General features: G+C 52.2%; 2 protein-coding genes across 2 annotated transcripts in view; one reads left to right on the forward strand and one right to left on the reverse strand.

Moving 5' to 3' along the window:
• LOC144246356 (uncharacterized) overlaps positions 1-21722 on the forward strand; it is a 387512-nt gene that overhangs the window by 321787 nt on the left and 44003 nt on the right. The gene's annotated exons all lie outside the window — the stretch shown is intronic.
• Positions 16736-17668, reverse strand: LOC144246365 (olfactory receptor 14A16-like). The gene has a single exon (XM_077783750.1). The coding sequence runs from the start codon at positions 17666-17668 to the stop codon at positions 16736-16738; it is 933 nt and encodes a 310-aa protein (XP_077639876.1).

Genomic DNA, 21722 nt, shown 5'->3' on the forward strand with positions numbered 1-21722 from the left:
ATGCCTTGATCTTGGGGCTGAAATCCTCTGCTAAAGCTATGGAGAAGGATGCCATTGATACATCAGACTCTCTTTTTCCCTCTAAGGCATTGAAAAGTATGGGGAGATGACTTGTTTCATTAATGGCCTCCATGCTAAAGTAAGCAAATGTTGCAGTAGCTGTGATCTCCCATGAGAAGTTGAGTCTCCCCAGGCACCTTCTGCCAAAGGCTCCAGGACAAGCCATTGTTCCTGGCTGCAGAGTAGAGCACATTCCTCACCTCTGGTCCTGTCCTGACTGGGCCAAGGGCTACAGCATGAGTGATCTCCTGTTTGATCTGAGTGAAAGCTTGTTGCTGGTCAGGGCCCCAGTGGAAATCGGTCTTTTTGTGGGTGACCAGGTAGAGAGGGCTCCCAGTCTTACTGTACTCAGGAATGTGCATTCTCCAAAAACCTATGGCACCTAGGAAAGCTTGTGTTTCCTTCTTGGTGGTGGGTGGAGACATCCCGGTGATCTTGTTGATGACCTCAGTGGGAATCTGATGCCGTCCATCTTGCCACTTTACCCCAGGAACTGGATCTCTCAGGCAGGACCCTTGACTTTGCTGCTCTTGATGGTGAAGCTTCCAGCAGTATCTGGACGATCCTCTCTCCTTTCAAGCACTTCCACTGCCGTGTTCCCCCACACAATGATGCCATCGATGTACTGCAGGTGTTCTGGAGCCTCACCCTTTTCCAGTGCAGCCTGGATCAGCCCATGGCAGATGATGGGGCTGTGTTTCCACCCCTGGGGCAGTCAGTTCCAGGTGCACTGCACGCCTCTCCGGGTGAAAGCAAACTGAGGCCTGCATTGTGCTGCCAGAGGAATGGAAAAAAATACTTTGGCAATGTCAGCTGTGGCGTACCACTTTGCTGCCTTGGACTCCAGCTCGTGCTGGAGTTCCAGCATGTCCGGCACAGCAGCGCTCAGCGGTGGAATCACTTCATTTAATACACGATAGTCCACAGTCAACCTCCATTCTCTGTCAGAGTTGTGCACAGGCCAGATGGGGCTGTGGAAGGGTGAGTGGGCCTTACTGACCACCCCTTGGCTCTCCAGCTCACGGATCATTCTGTGGATGGGGATCAAAGCACCTTGATTTGTCTGATACTGCCGGTTGTGCACTGTTGAGGTGGCAATTGGTACTTGTTGCTCTTCCACCCTTAGGAGTCCTACTGCAGAGGGGTTTTCTGATAGTCCAGGCAAGGTGTTCAATTGCTTAATGTCCTCTGCCTCTGCAGCAGCTATGCCAAAAGCCCACCTGAGTCCCTTTGGGTCTCTGTAACAGCCGTTCTGGAGGAAGTCTATGCCCAGAACACACGGGGCCTCTGGGCCGGTCACAATGGATGTTTCTGCCGCTCCTTCCCAGCCAGGCTCACCTCGGCTCCCAACAGGGTCAATTGCTGCAATCCCCCCGTCACCCCAGCAATGGAAACAGGTTCTGCCCCACATGTCCCGATGGCATTGGGGTACAGTGTGCACCAGTATCAGCTAAGGCTTCATATTTCTGTGACTCTGACATGCCAGGCCATTGGATCCACACCATCCAGAAGATCCAGTTTTCCAGTGCTTCTCCCTGGCTAGAGACAGGGCCCCTCTAACCCTGGTTATTGTTTCTTTCCTAGGCATACATGGTAGAGGTATTTTAAAGGTGATCTGACAAATCATACTCAGCAGCTCGGTCATGGGAGGCTGAGGCTGCCTTCACTTCACTGGAATTCCCTCGGTCAGTGCTTCCCTCCTTGAGCTGACACACCCACACTGCCAGGACAGAAATGGGTTTCCCATCCCACCTTCCCATGTCTTCCCCATGGTCACGCAGAAAGAACCCCAGGCCAGCCCGTGGGGCGTACCCTCTCTCTCTGGCTGGGGAACGTTGGGCTCTGACTTTGGGGCCTGTGACTCACACTGGGGCAATGTGGGAACTCTTCCTCCTCACCTCATCCCTCATCTCCCTCATCTCCTCTTTGAGTTCCTTGCCCACAGCAGAGCCATGAGCCTGCACTGGGCCATGGATCATACTCTCACAATTTCTCAGCTGTTGGCAGCAGAGCCCACTGTCTCTCGGCTGTTATCGGCATTAATCGTGGCAGTGAACGTGGTGTACTGAGATGGCCCCAGCCTTGCCAGACTCCACAGCATTTGCTCTGTGCCCCTGACCTTGTCGGGGTCATTATCATGCTGTCCATCCCTCCCAAAGAGTACCTCCAATGCTGCCACTTCCCTCAGCTGTTGGTCCCTTCCTCAAGGGTTTTTCATCACGTTCTGTGCTGGTGCTCCTGCATTCTCTCCCTGTGGACAAACCTCTCTCTGGCACTCATTAAAAGCAGCTCTCAGAGGGAAAGCGACCCTGGCTCCCTTACAAAAATCTGATTCATACCTGAGCCTTGGGTCAAGGGTCCCAAATTCCTTGCCTCACCACCATCCAGCTGGACACCTGTACCCATGAGGTCTCAGACTTGAAGCAGTCAGGTTGTATAAGCCTCACGTCTCCATCGTACAATGTTCTTGTGCAGGTTACGGAGACTTTTGTACATCAGGGACTCGGTGATGATCGCAACCTCTGGCTCCCCTTTGGGTTGTGAGGTCCTTCCCTTATCTGGGTGCTCTGATTCCATCTTAGACCTCCTTGTTTCTACAGGGGCGACTGCTGCTGGCTGTGGCTGCCTTTGTGGCTCAGCTGGAACCTGGACAGTTGTAACATCTGTGGGTTCCACTGCTGCCCCATCAGACTCTCCTTTTTCGAGGCAGGGGGAGGGCTTCTCACCAGCTGGGGAATGCACTCCTTCAGAATCTCCTGCATCTCCCTCACCAGACCCCCACCCAGTCTGGGTGGTTCATATCTGGGGTGGCTGTGGGGCAGGGTCAGGCTCTGGGGCAGCAGCATCCCTGGTCTCTGGGGCCGTGTCAGGTTCTGGGCTGGGTGTCAGGGTGGTTATCCAGGTTAATCTTCCCTTGTCTCTCAGTGCCAAATAGAACAGGGCTAACAGCAACACAGCCCCTGTATGATATCATTGGTATTTGGAGTGGATCTGAGCCCTTCACAAACTGGTGGGGCAAACCCAAAGAGATGGTTAAAGGCTTGGGAGAAAATTTCCCCTGGTGTAATTTCCTCACAGTAGGTGCCATTATTAAAGTAACCCCAAAAACACACAGTCAGTGTGTGATAGCTGTGAATCCATGTGCCTGCTTCCCAGAGGAAGTTAAAGATCCATGAATTCTTCCCCTTATTCACCCATAAAACAAACCGGAGAACAGCCACAGCAGCCTTGGCTGTAGGAGCCGTGTTTAGATCAGGACCTGCAAATGGAGAAATGCAGCCACGGTTCCGTGCCACCCAAACCAGGGCAGGCTGGAGCACAGGGTGCTGCTTAATGAGGTTTCTGTAGCAGCACACAAAAATTGGATTACTCAAGAACTGTTATTCCCTTTTTTGTTCCTGTGCCCTCGAGCCGCACGTTGGGTGCCAAAATCTGTCCTGGTTTGCAAAGAGAGGAGTCTGCTAAGGAAGGCAGGAGCCTCCCCGAAATGGGGAAAAAAATAAATGTAGAACCCCCTCCCTGTAAATTGCTATAAATTTGAAGTTAAGGGGGCTCTCAGGCAAAAATATGGGAGCAGGAAAAACAGTTCTTTATTAGGGAAGAAAATAAAAAGATAAAATAAACAATGCAGTGAACCAACCTCTAACAGATGGCAATTGAATACATCTTGCCTTGCAATCTAGGACAACAATTTATTCAGCATTAATCACATCCATTTACCACATACCCCTTACCCCCAGATATTGCCCACCTGGGGCTGCCATCCTAAAACATTTTTTAAAAATTATGTATTTTTACATAATTAAAATTAAGTTACATTTTAATCAAATTAATTAAATTAATTTTAGCTTAATAATAAATATTTTTTATTTTTCTTATGCATAAAAATATTATTCTATATTTTATTATTTCATTTTAATGGTTCTATAAAAAATTTCTATATGTGTTTTGTAACCAAAAAGTTATTGGTAATTTGTTCTAAGTAACACAATTCCCTTCATTAATTCATTGACCACTATTGGCTATTGATTGGGCACTCGGGGGGCTCGGGCGGGGCTCGCTGGGGCGCGGGGGCTGATGGGAGTTGTAGGCGCGGGTACAATGTGGTGTAACGGGGCCGCGGAGCATCACGGGAGTTCCAGGCACAGCGGCAGCGGCACTCGGTGGGGCGCGGTGCATGACGGGAGATGAAGTCACGGCTGGAACAGCGCTGGGCATGCGCCGCGGAGCATGACGGGAGCTGTAGTCCCGGAAGTGGCTCGGACGCGGCGTTTGCGATTCGGGAAGACCTCGGGGACACTTTTGCATCCGAGCCGCGACTTGAGGTGCTCGGGGGCTCTGGAGCACTCGGGGGAGCTTGGAGAGATATAACCGGGTTCCTTAGGGCGCAGGGCACGGCAGGAATTTTAGGCGCAGCACTGTGTTCTGAGGGGCTCTGAGGCCGCGGGGGATGAGAGGAGAGGAATTCCCAGAAGTGGCTGTACCGGGCACCTGTGGGGCTGGGAGCACTCAGGGGATCCGAGGACGCTTTTGGGGGGTCCCCAATGGGTGCTGGGGGGGACTTGGGGATCCCGGAGGGTCTGGGGGACACTGATGGGACAGATGGGGGCGGTACCGGGGTCCTGTGGAGCGCGGGGCATGACGGGCGTTGTAGTCCCGGCCCCCATGGGGCTCTATTGGGCCGCGGGGCATGACGGGAGTTGTAGGCAAAAGAAAAGATGTCGCTGACTTCAGGCACCGCCCCCAAAGCCATGATCCCTGGCGCTGATTGGTTGGGGGCAGTGATGATGGGCGGGAGTCTCCGCCAATGGGAGGCGGCGGGGGCGGGAACTGCCCACTCCTAGTACAGACCCAGTGCCCCTCCAGTCCCTCCCAGCACAGCCCAGTTCATCCCAATACACCTGAGTTCATTCCCAGGCCCTCCCAGTTCCTCCCAATGTCATCCACAATATGCCCCAGTGTTGCCCAGTCTTCCCCACAATGTCCCTGGTTTGTCCCAGTTTCACTCCCAGTTTCACTCCCAGTATGTCCCAGTGTGTCCCAGTGTACCCCCAAGTCCATCCCAGCCCACCCAGATTCCCCCTCAGTGTTCCTCATGTTCCCAGGCTGTCCCAGTGCCCCACAGGATCACTCCCAGTATGTCCCAGTGTCTCCCACAGCATTCGCAGTGTTCCCCAGTATGTCCCAGTCCTCCCCAGTGTTTCCAAGGACAGTTTAATTTCTCAGGGCTGCCGTGGCAGCCAAACCCAGCAGTGGGGTCAGTGCAGTGCCCATGGCCACAGCCCCTTGCAGTGCCCAGTGCAGCTGGGGCTGATGATCCACCCTCACAGCTGGCCCAGGGCCAGGCTGGAGTGGTTTTGGTGGCACCTTGGGCTGGCACACACCTGAGGAGGGTGTCTGTTTTCATGGGGAAACTCAGGGGTTTTAGATTGCTTCAAACATAGAAAAAGGGAAAGCCCCTCTTAGGCTGGGTGCAGCCAGCTCTGCAGGCACAGCAGGTCCCAGGTGAGTGAGGACAGACAGGATGGGCTGGGGCAATGTGGAGCAAGGTTGTCCACGCTGGGCCAGAGCTCAGGGCACAGCTTCTCTGAGCAGGCCAGAGCTCCTGAGGGGAGACCCTGGCTCAATATCAATCACAGAATGCTGCAATCACCTCTGATCTAAAGAGAAATGTAATAAAATACACCCTTTAAAACAGGAATGTGTATTTCTTACAAGCACTTTGAAATCTTTCTCCACAACTGGAATAGGAAAACTTTAATGACCCTCTCAGGGCTTTGGAGTTGTTTACATCAGACTCAGTCCCTGAGAGTGTCTTCAAAAAACTTCTCAAGGAGTCAAAGTTAAATTAAAACTCCAAAGTTTCTTGAAGTTTTAATGGGTCCCACTGAGGACACGACTTAGAAAGTGTCCCCAGGTTCCAGTCAGAGCAGAACACTGGAGGTAGTGATGACAGCTGGGGACAAGCAAGGGAAAGGTGTCTCTGGTGCTGAGCAAACCTGGATGTGTTTCAGGAATGCAAAGGGCTCAGGCCTGAGCCACAGCCCCTGGCAAGGCAGATCCTGTCCCTCCCTCATTGCTCAGGGCTCTTCCCGGGATGGGCACTGGCATGTGGGGATGTGCAGTGCCAAGGGCAGGACCATGGGGCGGCCCCTGCCAGGCTGCTGAGCAGGGACAAGGAGGCACTGAGGCCCCAGGGCTGCAAGGGTCACTTGTCCCCTGGTGGCCTCAGGCCCAGGGCCAGCAGCCATGGCCAAAGGGCTGCACAGGTTGGCTCTGTCAGGGCCTTGCAGCTGCTGCACATCCCTGAGCCCTCTGCAGCCCAGGCTGTCCCACGGTGTCCCTGCCCTGCGCCTCTGTCCCTGCAGGCTGTCGTCACCCCCGGCTGCCCCACCTCGCTGGCCCTTCCTTTGCTGGCAGCTCTGCCTCCTGCTGCCCCTGCCTGGCCACACAAAGACTTGGGCTGATACCCAAAGGGTTAATTCCATTTTTACCATTCCTGGGAACTTTTAACACAGGAACAAGTTGTGCAGGAGCTGCTTTTCCAGCAGGGACAGTTGGAAGTGTAGAAGACATCTGGCTCAAGAATGCAGTGATAGAAAAAGCAAGGACTGAACCTGTGAACTTGGGGTGGGTTTTATGGCAATGGGTAAATTGTAATACACATTTAGTGACTGTGTATAAGCAACACACTGGTAGAGTTACATGTCCACATACGGTTAGGAGTTATCCCTCACTAGACCCAAGGCCTGAATAAATGATCCCCTCTTAAATAGCAAATTAGTGTTAAGGAGTCTTGTTCTGATATTTCAGAGATTTGGTGACTAAGGGGCCTCACAGAACCCAGGAGTCAGCTGTGACTCTGTGCAAACTCATGGAACAAAGGGTCTATGGTGACACAGCGAAACCCCATGGAGCCAAAATCCATTTTGGCACACTGGGGCCACATTGAACCAATGGTCCATTGTGACACCACGGATCCAAGGAGACCATTGTGACCCTGAGAAACCTCTTGGAACCAAGGGGCCATTCTGACACAGCAAGGCCTCGTGGAACCACAGGTCCATTGTGACACTGCAAGGTCACACAAAACCAAGGTGGCCATGGAACCAAGGTTCTGCCATGGAACCTCATGGAACAACGGGACCATGGTGACACTGTGGAACCAGGGAGACTGTTTTTGGCAGTAGGAAAGCTCATGGAACCCCAAGTCCATTGTGACACAGCGAGGCCTCATGGAACCAAGGGACCATTGTTAAACTGTGTGGCCTCATGGAACCATGAGCCATTGTGACACAGCGTGGCACCTCATGGAGCCAAGAGTCCATTGTGACACTGTGGGGCCCTGTGGAACCAGGGGGAGCACAGTGACTTTGTGGGGCCTCATGGAACAATGGAGACTGTTCTGACGCTTTGGGATTCACTGGAACCAAGGGGCCATGAGAGCATGGCAGGGCCTCATGGAACCAAGGGGACTGCAGTGAAAACTGTGGGTCTCCTTGGGATGAAGGGTCCAATGGAACCATTGTGTCACCATGGTGTCACTCTGGGGCATCCTGGAACCAAAGGTCCATTGTGACCAAGCAGGGTCTCATGGAACCATGGAGACCATTCCTACATTTTGAGGCCTTGTGAAACCAAAGGGCCTCTGTGGCACTTCAGAGCCTCGTGGAGCCAAGGGGACCATCGTGACACTGTGGGGCTCAGTGAAACCAATGGTCTGTTGTCACACTGCCAGGCCTTAGGTGTGGGTGCTCTGCTTGTTTTTTCTACCTGTGTCCTGGTCAGGATTTTAGGTGCCTGAGACGATAATTCGTGTTCAGACTCAGGTGCTTCTTGTTTCTTATCAGTGTTGCAGCCTCACAACTGTGAGTTCTGCAGTCTTTCATTAGCAAGTCACAAAATGGCCAAATAATTTCTTGTTACAAGGTCTTTAAAAACTATCCAACCAAGAAATGACACCTATATTATTTTCCCTTTTGACCCAATAACTGATCCCTCGAAGTCAGCAATGCGGACTTTTCTGTCCAATCACAAAATATCACCCAAAGCCATAAAGAATAATGTAAGAAGGTAAATAAGAAGAATGTGTCTCCACCCTAAAACCTCCATCTTGCTTCATATTTATTACTATGTTCTGAAACCCCAAACTCTAATTTTTCCGCCCTGTGGTAGTATACACCTCTAACCAACTACGCACCCGTAACCCCAGTGCTATTAATCAATTTTGGAAGCCTTCTCCACAGCCTCAGGTCAAATGCAGTGTTCTCTTGCAAGTCTGTGCCTTTCAGCACAGCAAGTTTAACATTCTCAGCATCCAGGGTTCCAACACTCATGGAATCATGGACACTCCTGTGACACTAAAGGTCTCACTGAACCATTGTGACACCAGAAGGCCCCATTGAACCGAGGGGCCATTGTGACACTATGGAGTGTTGGCAGGCCAAGGGGCAGCTGTCACACTGAGTGGCACCATGGAACCAAGGAGCTACAGGGCCCATGGAACTAAGGATTCATGGAACAGTGTGGGACCCCATGGAACCAAAGGTCCATTGTGACATTGTGGGGCCCATTGGAATCCTGGAGGCCATTCTGACACTTTGAGGCCTCGTTGAATCAAGGGGCTCTGCAGGGCCCCATGGAGCCAAGGAGACCCTTCTGACACTGTGAGTGCCCATGGAACCAAGGGTCCATTGTGATCCTGTGGCACCAAGGAGACCCCTGTGACCCTGCAAGGCCTCATGGAAGCAAGGGACCATTGTGACACTATGGAGCCCCATGGAAACAAGAGGCCAGCATGACACATCTGGGCCTCATGGAACCAAGGATCCAATATGACACCACCAGTGTGACACTGCAGGGCCCCATGGAAACAAGGGGCCAGTGTGACACTGCAGGGCCCCATGGATCCAAGGGAACAGGTCACAGGTCTGGTTGGCTTGGCCTGACTGGTCCAACTGCCCTTGGCATGTCGAGGGTTTCTTCTCATGTACCCCTGAAACAGAGCCCTGGGGCTCTGGGCTTTCCTTCCAATGGAAAAGAACTGCCCTTCTCATTCAAGCATCCATGGCTGAAATTGGGATTCCCCCTCCAAAATTCCCAATATCCAGGGATTGCTCCTAAACAAAAGCTGTCATTAACAAGTGTGTTTGGCCTTGTCTTCCTGAGAGCTGGCTCTCACCTGCCTTCAAACACTTAGGCTCTGTGCTTTTCTTCCTGTGGAGAAGAACCGTCCCTCCTGCTCATGCAACCATGGCCAAAACTGACACTTTTCCTCCAAAATTCCCTACGTGCAAGGGTTTCTCCCAGACAAAAGCTGCCAGGACAGACTGCTCTGGCTTGCCTTGGCCTCTGGTGGTCTCCCTTTTCTGCCCTGCGACACTGGGGCTTAGCTCTTTCCTTCCTATGAAGAACAATTGTCTTTCTTCTTCATTCTTCATCTGTCTCCTTCTTTTGGCCAGGTGTCCATGGCCGAAATTGGGATTCCACCTCCAGAAGTCCTATAGTCAAAGATTGCTCCTGCACAAAAGCTGCCATTACAGACAGGTCTGGCTGGCCTTGGCCTCCTTAGGGGGGCTCTCACCTGCCTTCCAAACACAGGGGATCCATGCTTCCCTTCCTATGGAAAAGAACTGGCCTTCTCCTCCAGGCACAAATGTCTGAAATTGGGATTCTACATTCACAATTCCAAATATCCAAGGGTTGGTCACAGATAAACCTGCCAGGACAGACAGGTCTGGCTGGCCTTGGCCTCCGGTGACTGAAGAATTCATCAGATCCTGAAACACAGGGGCTCTGTGGTTTCCTTTCTGTGAGACCATTGTGACACTGTGGGGCCTTGTGGAACCCAAGGGCCATTGTCACTCTGCGGGGCCTCATGGAAGGAAGGGGCCACACTTCAGAAGGAAGGAGAACATTGGGACACTGCAGAGTGCCATGAAACCAAGGGAACATGGAACAGGTCTGGCTGGCTTGGCCTCCCAGGGGCCACCTGACAGGTCCAGCTGATCTTGGAATGTTGATGGCTGCCTCTCATCAGCCCCTGGAGAACTGGGGCTCTGTGCTTTCCTTCCTATGGAAAAGAACCATCCATCTTTCCAGGTGCTCATGGCCAAAATTGATATTCCCCCTGAAAAATTCCCTTTATGAAAGGGTAATCCCACCCAAAATCTTCCAGGACAGACAGCTCTGGCTGGCCTTGGCCTCTGGTGGTCACATCTCATCTCAAGGAAGCCCTGAGGAAAGTATTTGAGCAAGTTTGACTTCTGGAATGTCAATGAGTCTCTTGTCGTCTGAAAAACTCAGATGCTCTTCTGGTCATATGTGTCTTTTATTCCTCATTGTGTACTATGTGTGAAATATAATTTTCAGCTAAAAAATATTATTCTTATCACTCTCCCAGTGTTATCTGACACAAAACACCTTGTCTACATATGGATCAAGGCCACCTGTATAAGCAAACACAATGAAGAATCCAGCAGGAATTATTTGTCTCTGTTCCCATCTCCTCTGGAGCTGGAGGTGCAACCCCAGCACTTGGAAGGGCTCAGGGGGTCAAAAGCTCAGCTCCCACACAGAGAACTTGTGGACCTTGGATGCTCTTCCTGCCCCTGCCCGCTCAGCCAGGCTGAGATGGACACTGATGGTTTCTGTGCCAGGCTCTCCCAGCCCAGCCCAGCTCCCTGCCAGCTCTGCCAGCTGCCCTGAGCTCTGGGCAGCACCAAGGGCCTCTCCCCAGCACAGCCCAGCCGGCTCTGGCCCCACAGCTCTGCTCAGCCCAGGCTGCTCTGGGCACTGCCCCACGGCCTCAGCCCCTGCCAAGGGCACAGCAGCAGCTGCAGCTCAGCCAGGACTCAGCCCCACCATGGGGGAAGGGGCTTGGCCAAGGCCAAAGGAGCTCCCTGGCTGCCCTGCTCCCCTCTGCCTGAGGTGCTGAGAGCTCTGCAGCCCCTCCTGCCATCCCATCTGCCCAGGCCAGCACAAGAGCCCTGGCCCTGGGGCCCTCCAGAGCTGCTCCTGCTCCAGGCCCAGGGCCCATCCCAGAGCTGGTGCAGCCACAGAGCTGTGCCCATTTCTGCTCATTGCTGCTCTGGGATGGATCCTCAACCACTTGGAGGCTGCTGATGAATTTTACTGCTCCAGAGGCCTCTTCTATCTTGAGTTCTTCAGTTCAGGAATTCAGTGACAAAAGGCTTATAAACATTTGTTCAAAATGCCAAAACAAGGAAAAACCCATGGGAATAATTCAAGTCCTCAATTCTTCTGTGCTTAATTAGACAGATTTGAGAAATGTATACAAAGTGAATATACTATATCAAAAACAGGGCAGAGAGAATTGTTATTTTCCTGTTAATAGACTGATATCAGCAATGTTCAATTGATATTTAGCCCCAGCACCTTTTAACGCTGTCTGAACATATATGAAAATCAGGACCCTTCATGGCTGACAATCAATAACACTTTGTCCCTACCCCTCCCCACCATTTCCCTCATCCCACCCCTGGCACTCAGAGCAGCTGAGGAATGGAGTCACATCCAGGGGTGTCCCCAGGGCACAGGACTGGGGCCAGGTCATTGAAATCTCTTTATTGTTGATCTGGATGAGGCCATCGAGGGCACCCTCAGGCAGTTCCAGGTGAGCCCAGGCTGGGTGGGAGTGTGGCTGTGCTGGAGGGCAGGAAGCTCTGCAGAGGGATCTGGACAGGCTGGAGCCATGGGCCCAGGACAATGGGATGAGGTTCACCAAGGCCAAGGGCCGGGTCCTGCCCTGGGCTCACAACCACCCCAAATCCCTGGCCGTACCCTGCCCCTGATCCCCACAGCCTGTCCTGTTTCCTTCATCCCTGCACTGCCAGGGACTTTCTGGGACAAGGAAGCTCTGCTCTGGGGATGGAGGGAGTTCCAAGTGCCACCACTGGAGTGGGAACCACAACTCATCAGGTTTGTGTCCTTTGGGGGTCAGGAACTGGTGAGACTCAGAGGCACAGAAAGTTTCTCTTCATGGCCAAAGGACCATAGCTGAACAGGACAGAATTTAATAACAATCACGCTCTTCCCTGAGCTATGTGCAGCATCCCAGCAGCATCTGATGAGTCCACCATCCACTAGTGACTTACATGCTAAAATTGATCTTAGACAGGAGTGTGGGCAAAACAGCTCAAACAATACCTGATGTGCAAAGCTGTCAGTGGTGGATGGAGAAGGGACGTCAGGCTGCTTTTGGTGTTGAGGAAATGCAGAAACCAGCCTGACTCATTTAATCTCCTCCTGCCCTGGCTGATCTCCCCTCTTTCTCCTTCCACCCATTGGCTTCTGTCGCCCACCAGGCCCCTGGTGAAGAGCCTGGCTCTGTGTTCTCCATCCCCTCCTTGCTGGCACTGCCAGGCTGGGATGAGGAGCCCCTCAGCCTTTCCTGCTCAGGCTGGACAAGCCCAGCTGCCTCAGCCTCTGCTCACAGCCCAAGGGCTCCAGTCCCATCTTGGAGGCCCTTCCCTAAGCCTGCTCCAGCTGCCAGACATCTTTCCTGCCCTGGGGAACCCAACCCAGGCAACAGGCACCTGGATAATCCACATCCTTGATGTCCTGGTCACACAGCCCTGGCCCCTTTTCTCCATGTCAGACTCTGGGGTGGATCCTGTGGAACATCCTTTGGTGGAGGCTGTGGCTCCAGGGGGACCAGGGGGATACCAGGGGACAGGGACCCTGCTGGGCAGGAACAGCACTGGACTTGTTGGGAGAAACTGTGAGTAAGAGCTGGAGTGGAGTGACCAACCCAGTGACCTCACAGAGCCCTCCTGGGATGTCACACAGCCCCTCTGGGATGTCACACAGCCTCTCTGAGATATCACAGCCCATTCTGTAATGTCACACAGCTGGTCTCTGATGTCACAGACAACTCTGTGATGTCACAGTCTGCTCTGCAATTTCAAAGCTCTTTCCTGTGATGTCAAAGCCTCTCTGTGATGTCACAGAGATGGTCTATGATGTCATAACTTCTTGATGACATCACATTAACCACTCTGTGATGTCATGGACCATTCTGTCATAGATCACTCATGTGATGTCATAACCCACTCTTTGACCTCATGTAACCAGATGATAAATTGTCTCCACCAGGTGAGCTGACACCTGGAGCTTGTTCTCCAAAAACCAACAGGCCTATGGAAACCACACAATGCCCATTGTGGGACAAGGGGAACTGGAAGTTCACCAGCCTCAGTGTCCTGCCAACTCAGCCAAGCCCACAGGAACACTGGGGCCCACGACCACCAGAAACCACCAGAGAGACCCCCAGGACAGAAGAACACATGGGTAAAGGGGAGGGGAAATATGTTAATGATTCTGGGCAAATGATTATCAGATGTGTGTTTAGTCCAGCACAATCAATGAATATGTGTGCAAAATACAGAATATGAACAGAAACTTTCCTGTACCCAGCATGCTCGGCTTTGGGGGGAGCTATCCCCCGTGCATTCCCCTGAATAAAGAATGCTGCTTATAATGCTGCACTGGTGTTAAGGAGTTTTCTGTTTTACCGAATTTTTATTAACACTCCACTCCCAAGGAAAGCTCTGTCTGCTGCTGTTCACAAACAGAGAAGGGCTGGTGGCAGATGTGGGGGTCGGAGGCTGCCTGGGGCACAGGGACCATGAAATAATCAAGTTTTCAGTGATCTGTGACAGAAGGAGGGGCAGCAACAAAACTTCCACACTGGAATTAGGAAGGGCAGACTTTGGCCTATTTAGGATGCAGATTTGGGGAGTACAAAATCAGGTACTGATTTTTTTAAGGAAAAGAGCCCTTAAAAACAAAGGGGTTCAGGAACGATAGACACATTTTGAGAAAGCAGTCTTAAGGAGGATGGAGCAGCCTGTCCCAGTGTGGCAAAAGATGAGCTGGTGAGGAAAATCACTGTCCTGACTGCCCATGGAGCTTTTGTGGGAACTCAGGGGAAAGCAGAGAGAGCATTAACTTTGGACAGAAGGTCAGGCAACTTAGCAAGTGTTTAAGGATGTTGTTACATTATGCATAAAGAGAAAAGGAAAGAGGTGAAATTTCAATTAAAGATTAACCTGGCCACTTTTGTGAAAAATAATAACAAATGTGTCTATGATTAATAGCAAAATGTGGTATAAGGAGAACCTCTACTCTTTATTGGATGCAGTGGAAAATAGAGTAAATAAAGATAAGGGAAAGGCTGAGGTACTTAACACCTTGTTTGACTCAATTTTCAATATATGGAGAGATTGTCCTCAGGACAAGAGTTCTACTGAGCTGGTAGATGGGCACAGGGAGCAGAACAGCCCCCTGTAATCCAGGAGGAAGCAGCTGCTGACCTGCTGAGCCACTCAGATGCTCACAGGTGTATGGGATCAGATGGGATCCATCCTAGGGGGATGAGGGAGCTGGTGGATGAGCTCCCCAAACTACTCCCCATCATTTACCATCAGTCCTGGCTCACCAGGGAGGTCCCAGAGCACTGGAGGTGCCAGTTTGAGCCCATCCCCAAGAAGGGCTGGAAGGAGGATCTGGGGAGCTCCAGGCCTGTCAGCCTGACATTGGTGCCTGGAAAGGTTATGGAACAGATCACCTTGAGAGCCACCACAGGGCACCCACAGGATGGCCGAGGGGTCAGAGCCAGCCAGCGTGGATTTAAGAGGGGCAGGTCCTGCCTGAGCAACCTGATCTCCTTTTATAACCAGGTGACCAACCTGTGGATGTGGGAAAGGCTGTGGATGTGTCCATCTGGACTTCAGCAGAGCCTTGGACACTGTCTGTGACAGCATTCCCTGGAAAAGCTGCAGCCCACGGCTTGGGCAGGTTCCCTCCTGGCTGGGAGATGGAAGAGCTGGCTGGAGGCTGGGCCCAGAGAGGGGTGGGGATGGTGCTGCACCCAGCTGGTGTCCAGTCCCTGGTGCTGTCCCCAGGGATCTGTGTTGGGCCCAGGCCTGTTTAACATCTTCACCGATGATCTGGGTGAGGGGATCGAGCCCACCATCCCCAGATTTGCAGGTGACACCAAGCTGGGTGTGAGTGTGGATCTGCTGGAGGGCAGGACAAGAAGACACAGCCTTCAGCTGCACCAGGGGAGGATTAGGCTGGACAAGAGGAAGAAGTTCTTCACAGAAAGGGTGAGTGGGCATTGGAATGGGCAGGCCAGGGGGGAGGTGGCAGAGTCACTGTCCCTCTCCAGTGGCACTCAGTGGCATGGTCTGGGTGACAAGGCGGTATTAGGGCATTGGTTGGATTTGGTGATCACAAAGGTCTTTTCCAGCCTATTTGATTCTGTCATTCTGTGATGACTGGGACACTCTGGGGCCATTGTGACCCTGCAGGGCCTCTTGGAACTAAGAGGACCATGGTGACACTGTGCAGCCCCATAGAACCAGGGCTCCATTGTGGTGCTCTGGGGCCTAATGGGACCAGGGAGTCCCTGTGACACTGGGTCCTGGTGGATCCACAGAGGTCATGGTGACACTGCGGGGCCTTGTGTGACCGAGGGGTTTCACCACTGTGACACTGCCAAACCAAGGAGAGCATTGGGAGAGTCCAGGGCCCAGTAGGACCAAGGGGCCCTTCTGACACTGCAGGGCCTCATGGAACCAAGGGGACACTGTGACACTGCAGGACCTTGTGTAACCAAGGGGCCAGGGTGACACCCTGGGGCCTCAGGGAATCTGGAAGGCCGTTGTGACACTGTGTGGCCTCGTGGAAACAAGAAGTCCATTGTGACACTAAGGGGACTTGTGGAAGCACAGAGAGCATTGTGACAGTGTGGGACCTCATGTGACCATGGGGCCTTTGTGACACACTGGGGCCCCATGGGACCAAGGGGCCACTGTGAAACTGCGGCACCACAAGAACATTGTGACACTGTGAAGCCCCATGGAACCAAGGAGTTCATTTTCGAATTTTGGGGTCCCATGGAACCAAGGAGACCAGTGTGACAGTGCAGGGCCTGGTGTAACCAAAGGGACATTGTGACACTGAGGGGCACCTCGGAACCAAGGACATCTTTGCAGATGACACCAAGCTGGATAGGAGTGTGGATCTGCTGGAGGGTAGGAGGGCTCTGCAGAGAGTCCAGGGTAGTCTGGATCCAGGGCCCAAATCCAACAAGGTGAGGTTTAACAAGTCCAAGTGCCGGGTCCTGCACTTTGGCCACAACAACCCCTGCAGTGCTACAGGCTGGGGACAGAGGGGCTGGACAGCAGCCAGGCAGAAAGGGACCTGCAGGGACTGATGGACAGCAGGCTGGACATGAGCCAGCAGAGTGCCCAGGTGGCCAAGAAGGCCAATGGCTCCTGGCCCGGATCAGGAATGGTGTGGCCAGCAGGAGCAGAGCTGCTGTGCCAGAACTGATCTGCCCCAGCTCTGCACACAGACATTGCTGCTGCAGCTCCAGAGAAGGCAACAAAAAGGCATCTCTGCAGAAAACTGTGCTGGGACATAATTTATTTCCTTTAAAGCCACAAAGAGTGTAGTCCCTCATTGACACAATCTATAACCACAGGGAAGGCGGTCAGAAACAAAATGAGGAATGGCAAAAAGAATGATATTTATCTGGGGCCAAGATTAAAATGTATAACAAAGGAAAAAACCTCCAAAATGAAATGAACAAGAAGTATCAGAGTTTACTTTTATTACAAGTGATTTGCAGAAATTGGCCAGCATTTTAATGTTTCTGAAAGCATCCAGTCATCAATCTCCACACTGCAGCCTTGAGCTCCTGGTTCCTCAGGCTGTAGATGAGGGGGTTCAGGGCTGGAGGCACCACCGAGTACAGAACTGACAGGGCCAGATCCAGGGATGGGGAGGACATCGAGGCAGGCTTCAGGTGAGTGAACATAGCAGTGCTGAGGAACAAGGAGACCACAGCCAGGTGAGGGAGGCAGGTGGAAAAGGCTTTGTGCCGTCCCTGCTCAGAGGGGATCCTCAGCACAGTCCTGAAGATCTGTACGTAGGAGAAAACAATGAACACAAAACAACCAAAAGCTATACAGCCACTAACCACAATGAACCCAAGTTCCCTGAGGTAGGAATTGGAGCAGGAGATCTTCAGGATTTGTGGCACCTCACAGAAGAACTGGCCCAGGGCATTGCCATGGCACAGGGGCAGGGAAAATGTATTGGCTGTTTGCAGCAGAGCATTGAGAAAGGCACTGGCCCAGGCAGCTGCTGCCATGTGGGCACAAGCTCTGCTGCCCAGCAGGGTCCCGTAGTGCAGGGGTTTGCAGATGGACACGTAACGGTCGTAGCACATGATGGTCAGGAGATAGAACTCTGCTGAGATGAAGAACATGAGGAAAAAGAGCTGAGCAGCACATCCTGTGTAGGAGATGGTGCTGGTGTCCCAGAGGGAATTGTGCATGGCTTTGGGGACAGTGGTGCAGATGGAGCCCAGGTCGCTGAGGGCCAGGTTGAGCAGGAAGAAGAACATGGGCGTGTGCAGGTGGTGGCCGCAGGCTACGGCGCTGATGATGAGGCCGTTGCCCAGGAGGGCAGCCAGGGAGATGCCCAGGAAGAGGCAGAAGTGCAGGAGCTGCAGCTGCCGCGTGTCTGCCAGTGCCAGCAGGAGGAAGTAGCTGATGGAGCTGCTGTTGGACATTTGCTGTGGTTTGTACTTTGGGTATTGCTGTGGAGAAAAGGACAGTGAAGAGTTAGAGGAGATAGCTGTGACCAAAATCAAAGCCATTTTCCATACACCTCTGCCCTCTGTGAGACACGCTTCTGTTTTTAAGAATTCTGAGGTTTTCTTTATAATCTTCCCTGTATCTCTCCTGATGTTCTTGGATATCGGAAACCCTCAGCTTTTCTGCTGCCTATGGTAGAATAAAGTGATTTCCCTGAAGCAAGAGGACGAGTGGAGAGTGAGGGGAGATTGTGTGTCAGTTTACTCTCTTAGGAGTTTCTCTGAGCTTTCATATTTCTCAAATGGAGGATGTTCACAGTCCCAAGTTTTCCTTAAAGATCACCAGGTACTGCTGAGAGGAGATGGATCAACCACAGCCCAGCTCTGCATTTGGAGCCAAGGACTTAGGATTCTCAACTTGAGGATGCTCATTTCACACACCCACCAGCATTTTCAGTGTCACAACACCTCTGCCTTTTCCCATCAATCTTATGACTCAAAGATGCTCTAGGACATGTTTACACCCTGGATTGAAGCTCCCAGCTTGGACTGGAATCTCAGGGAGACTTCCAAGTGTCCTTCTGATGGCACTGGATGAAGGGAGGTGCAGCTCCTTCCCTGCTGCACTGCCAGCATTGCCCAGAGCCGGGCACTGGGGACAGCTGTGTCACCCTGAGCCAGCTGTGCCCCTGCCAGAGCCCCCAGTGCCGGGCAGCTGCTCCCAGCCCTGTGCTCTGCAGAGGGAACTGGGCCCGGGGCTGCAGAGCTGCCCCACGGCTCTGCTGCAGCTCTGCCTGCACAGGAGGGGCTGCACGCCTTGGAGCCCCGGCCCTGAGGGCAGAGGCTTGGCTGGGGCACAGGAGGGAGGGGGCTTGTGCAGAGGGAGGGGCTGCACTGGAGGGGATCCTCTGGACATCTCTAAACTCTCCCTGCCTCAGCATTTCTGGGTTTTGTTTTCTCTCCTTCCCTGATCTTCTCTCTGCTTCCTGGAGATTTTCCTCCTGCAGGTGTCTCCCTGTGCCTGATCTCTCCCTGCCAGCACTCCCAGACCCCAAATCTCTGTGCACTCTCCTTGGCCTGACAGAACCCTGCCTGTTCACAGGGCACGGGCTGGGGGCAGGTTCTGTTTGCAGCTTGGAGAAAGGACAGCTCAGACTGAACCTGATGGTTCCAGACAAGGTGATGCTGCTGCTGTCCATGGGCAGAGTGGCTGAAAGCACATTAGGGATCTCCTGTGAATCTCTAGATCACTAAAAGTAACAGTTCAGATACCTCAGGCACTTGTCAAAATTCCTAATCAAACTTTAATATTTATCCCCCCTCCCTGCCATTCTCCAATAGTAGAAAACAGAATACAAAGTTTTGAAATGTCCTCATTTTTATAAAAATCTTTGTCTTGGAAATATTCTGTGGTGGATTAGAAGCCCTCAGCATGTCAGAGCTACATGAAAATTTCACCCGCCCTGCACCAGAAATACTCAGAGTTGTACTCACAGGTTCTGTGGGCATTGGGATGTTCCAGGTTTAGGAGATCTCTCCAGGAGCTGCAGCTGCATTGTCCTGCAGCCAGAGGTTCCTGTGCCAAGGGCTGGCAGTGATTCTGCCCCAGGCACTTCTCAGCCCCTTCCCAGCCCTGACTGATTGAAGCTCTCTGTGCCTCTGTGCTGTGCCCGGGCTGGCTGCAGGCAGTGCCCCAGCCCTGCTGGGCTGGCAGAAGAGCTGCTCAGCAAGAGAAATGTGCTTTTGAAGCTCTGCTTGGTTACCAGCATCACCCTCTGTGCCAGGAGCCCGGCCCAGCTCAGCAGCACAGACACAGCACAAGGACTTTAATGACCCTCTGGGGCTTTGTGCCCAGGCCCTGAGCATCAGGCCCTGAGAGGGAGCTGCAGAAACATCTCCAGAGCTCCAAGTCGCAATCCAACTCCAAAGTTTCTTGGACTTTTAATGGGTTCCACTGAGGGACACGACTGAGAAAGTGTCCCCCAGGCCCCAGGCAGAGCAGAGAACTGGAGGCACTGATGCCAGGTGGGGACAAAGAGAAGCCAAGTCTTGGTGCCCTGGGGCACAGCAGGGTCTGTGCCACCAAGGGCTGTGAGGAGACACCTTGTCCTGAGGCCCTGGGGCCTCCTGGCACAGCCCCAGCCAGGCTGGGCACTGTCAGGCCCTGGTCCTGCCCTCAGCATCCCCCCCATGCCCACATCCCAGTGGCCTCAAGGATCTGCTGGAAGGAGTCCCTGGGGAACCTTGGTCAGGAATGGCCCTGGGGGCTCCTTCATGCTCCCAGGGACTGCAGGTTTTTCAGAGGACTTTGGCTTTTGCTTTTGCCTTGAAGTCTCTGAGAGCTTTGTGCAATCATGGCCTCCAATTATCTGCTCTAATTAGTCCCTGGAGAGACTTTGTCAGGAACAACACTCAGTGGGGCTTATTACTGTTTCAAGGTACTTCAGTTATTTTAAGGTACTTGGTGTTTCGCTTTTGATAGAGACTGTGTGAGAAGTTTGTGCAATCATGGCCCCAGTTATCTGCTTTCATGAGTCCCTTGAGAGCTTTGTGCAGACACTTACTGAGGCTCATTAATACTCTGAGATACTAAACTTTTTTCTGGTACTTTGGATTTTCTTTTCCACATTGAGAGGGTTTTGTGCCATTTGGAGTCTCTGAGAGGCTTTTGTGCCATCCTGGCCTCCAGTTCTCTGCTCCATGGAGTCCATGAGGAGCCTGTGTTGGGCATGGAGCTCAGTAGGTCCCATTAGTGCTTTGAGACACTTCGGGGTTTTCTTCTGACTTTGACTCCTGGAAAGGTTTGTGCAATCGCCTCTCAGGCCCTGATGTTCCAGGGCTCATCTGCAAATGCACCACAGGGCTCATTAGGATCAAGCAAATCCTTGACAAACCATGGCTCTGCTTTGATTTCCATCTGCTCTCGTGCAGTTCATTAGGAAGGTTTCCTACAATATTTTTTGAGAAAATTTTCACATATCTTCTAGAAAATATTTATTTTAATTGTAAAAGCGTCTTTTATTGCTGTTCTTATTACACATGAGATGGTAGCAGCATTCAGTGACTTATATTGATCCAGGGACTCTCTTAAGTATGTCTGGATGTGCCTTGAAATCTGATGCGGTGTGGACAACCTTGCTCCACATTTCCTAAACCCATCCTGTCTCTCCTCATTCACCTGGGATCTGCTTTACTTGAAGAACTGGCTGCACATGTCTGTGCAGTGCACACACTGTGCGCATGCTGGCTGAACAGCCAAAGAGATATTTTTCCTTTTATTATTTTTTCTTTAATCAGTGTAGAACTTTGAAGGAATCAAAACTCTAAACTGAATTCCCACATTGAAAACAGACACTCTCTTAACTGTGTGTGCCATCCCAATATACCACTGTGAAAGACGGTCCGAAGTTTCTTCCATTTGCCTCACGACGGTCGCAAGGACCCTGCAGACCCCTGACAGGAGTTCTGGCCTGGCTGAGGTGGGTGTGGACACTTGCCAAGTGACTGTTTGCAGGTGCACTCGCTGTGCTTCTACAGAACATCACATTCAAAAAGGTTGTGATAAGCGGTGGCTTCTCCCTGCATGCCTGCACCTGCTTCACAGACCAACGGGCTGTACACAGTGGCCCATCAAACTTGCCCACCTTCTGGCCAGATGCCAGAAGTCTTTAGCTTTGGCTAAAGAGTACATAAACTGTAATCTTTTGGGAAGACTTTGGTGCACCCCCATGGAGGACAGTGAATCTATGTGGCTGGACCATCGAGGATCTCATCTCAACAATGGCAGCTATATTCCCCTTCCCCTCTTTTCTCTCTATTCTTTATTTTCTTTCTGACCCCTCTATCACATTTGCTGTTGGTACCTAAATAAAGGTGCATTTGTTGTGATTAAACTGATGGTCCCCTGCTGTTTTCCTTTTTGCGCTTTTGTGATCAGCCAACAAACCATCACAACACCCTGCATGAGCAGATCGTGACAGACAGCTGGGGTGGAGTAACCTCCCCAGTGACCCCACAAAGCCCCTGTGAC

This window comes from Lonchura striata, chromosome 6 (genome assembly GCF_046129695.1).
Source record: "Lonchura striata isolate bLonStr1 chromosome 6, bLonStr1.mat, whole genome shotgun sequence".
Lineage (NCBI taxonomy): Eukaryota > Metazoa > Chordata > Aves > Passeriformes > Estrildidae > Lonchura > Lonchura striata.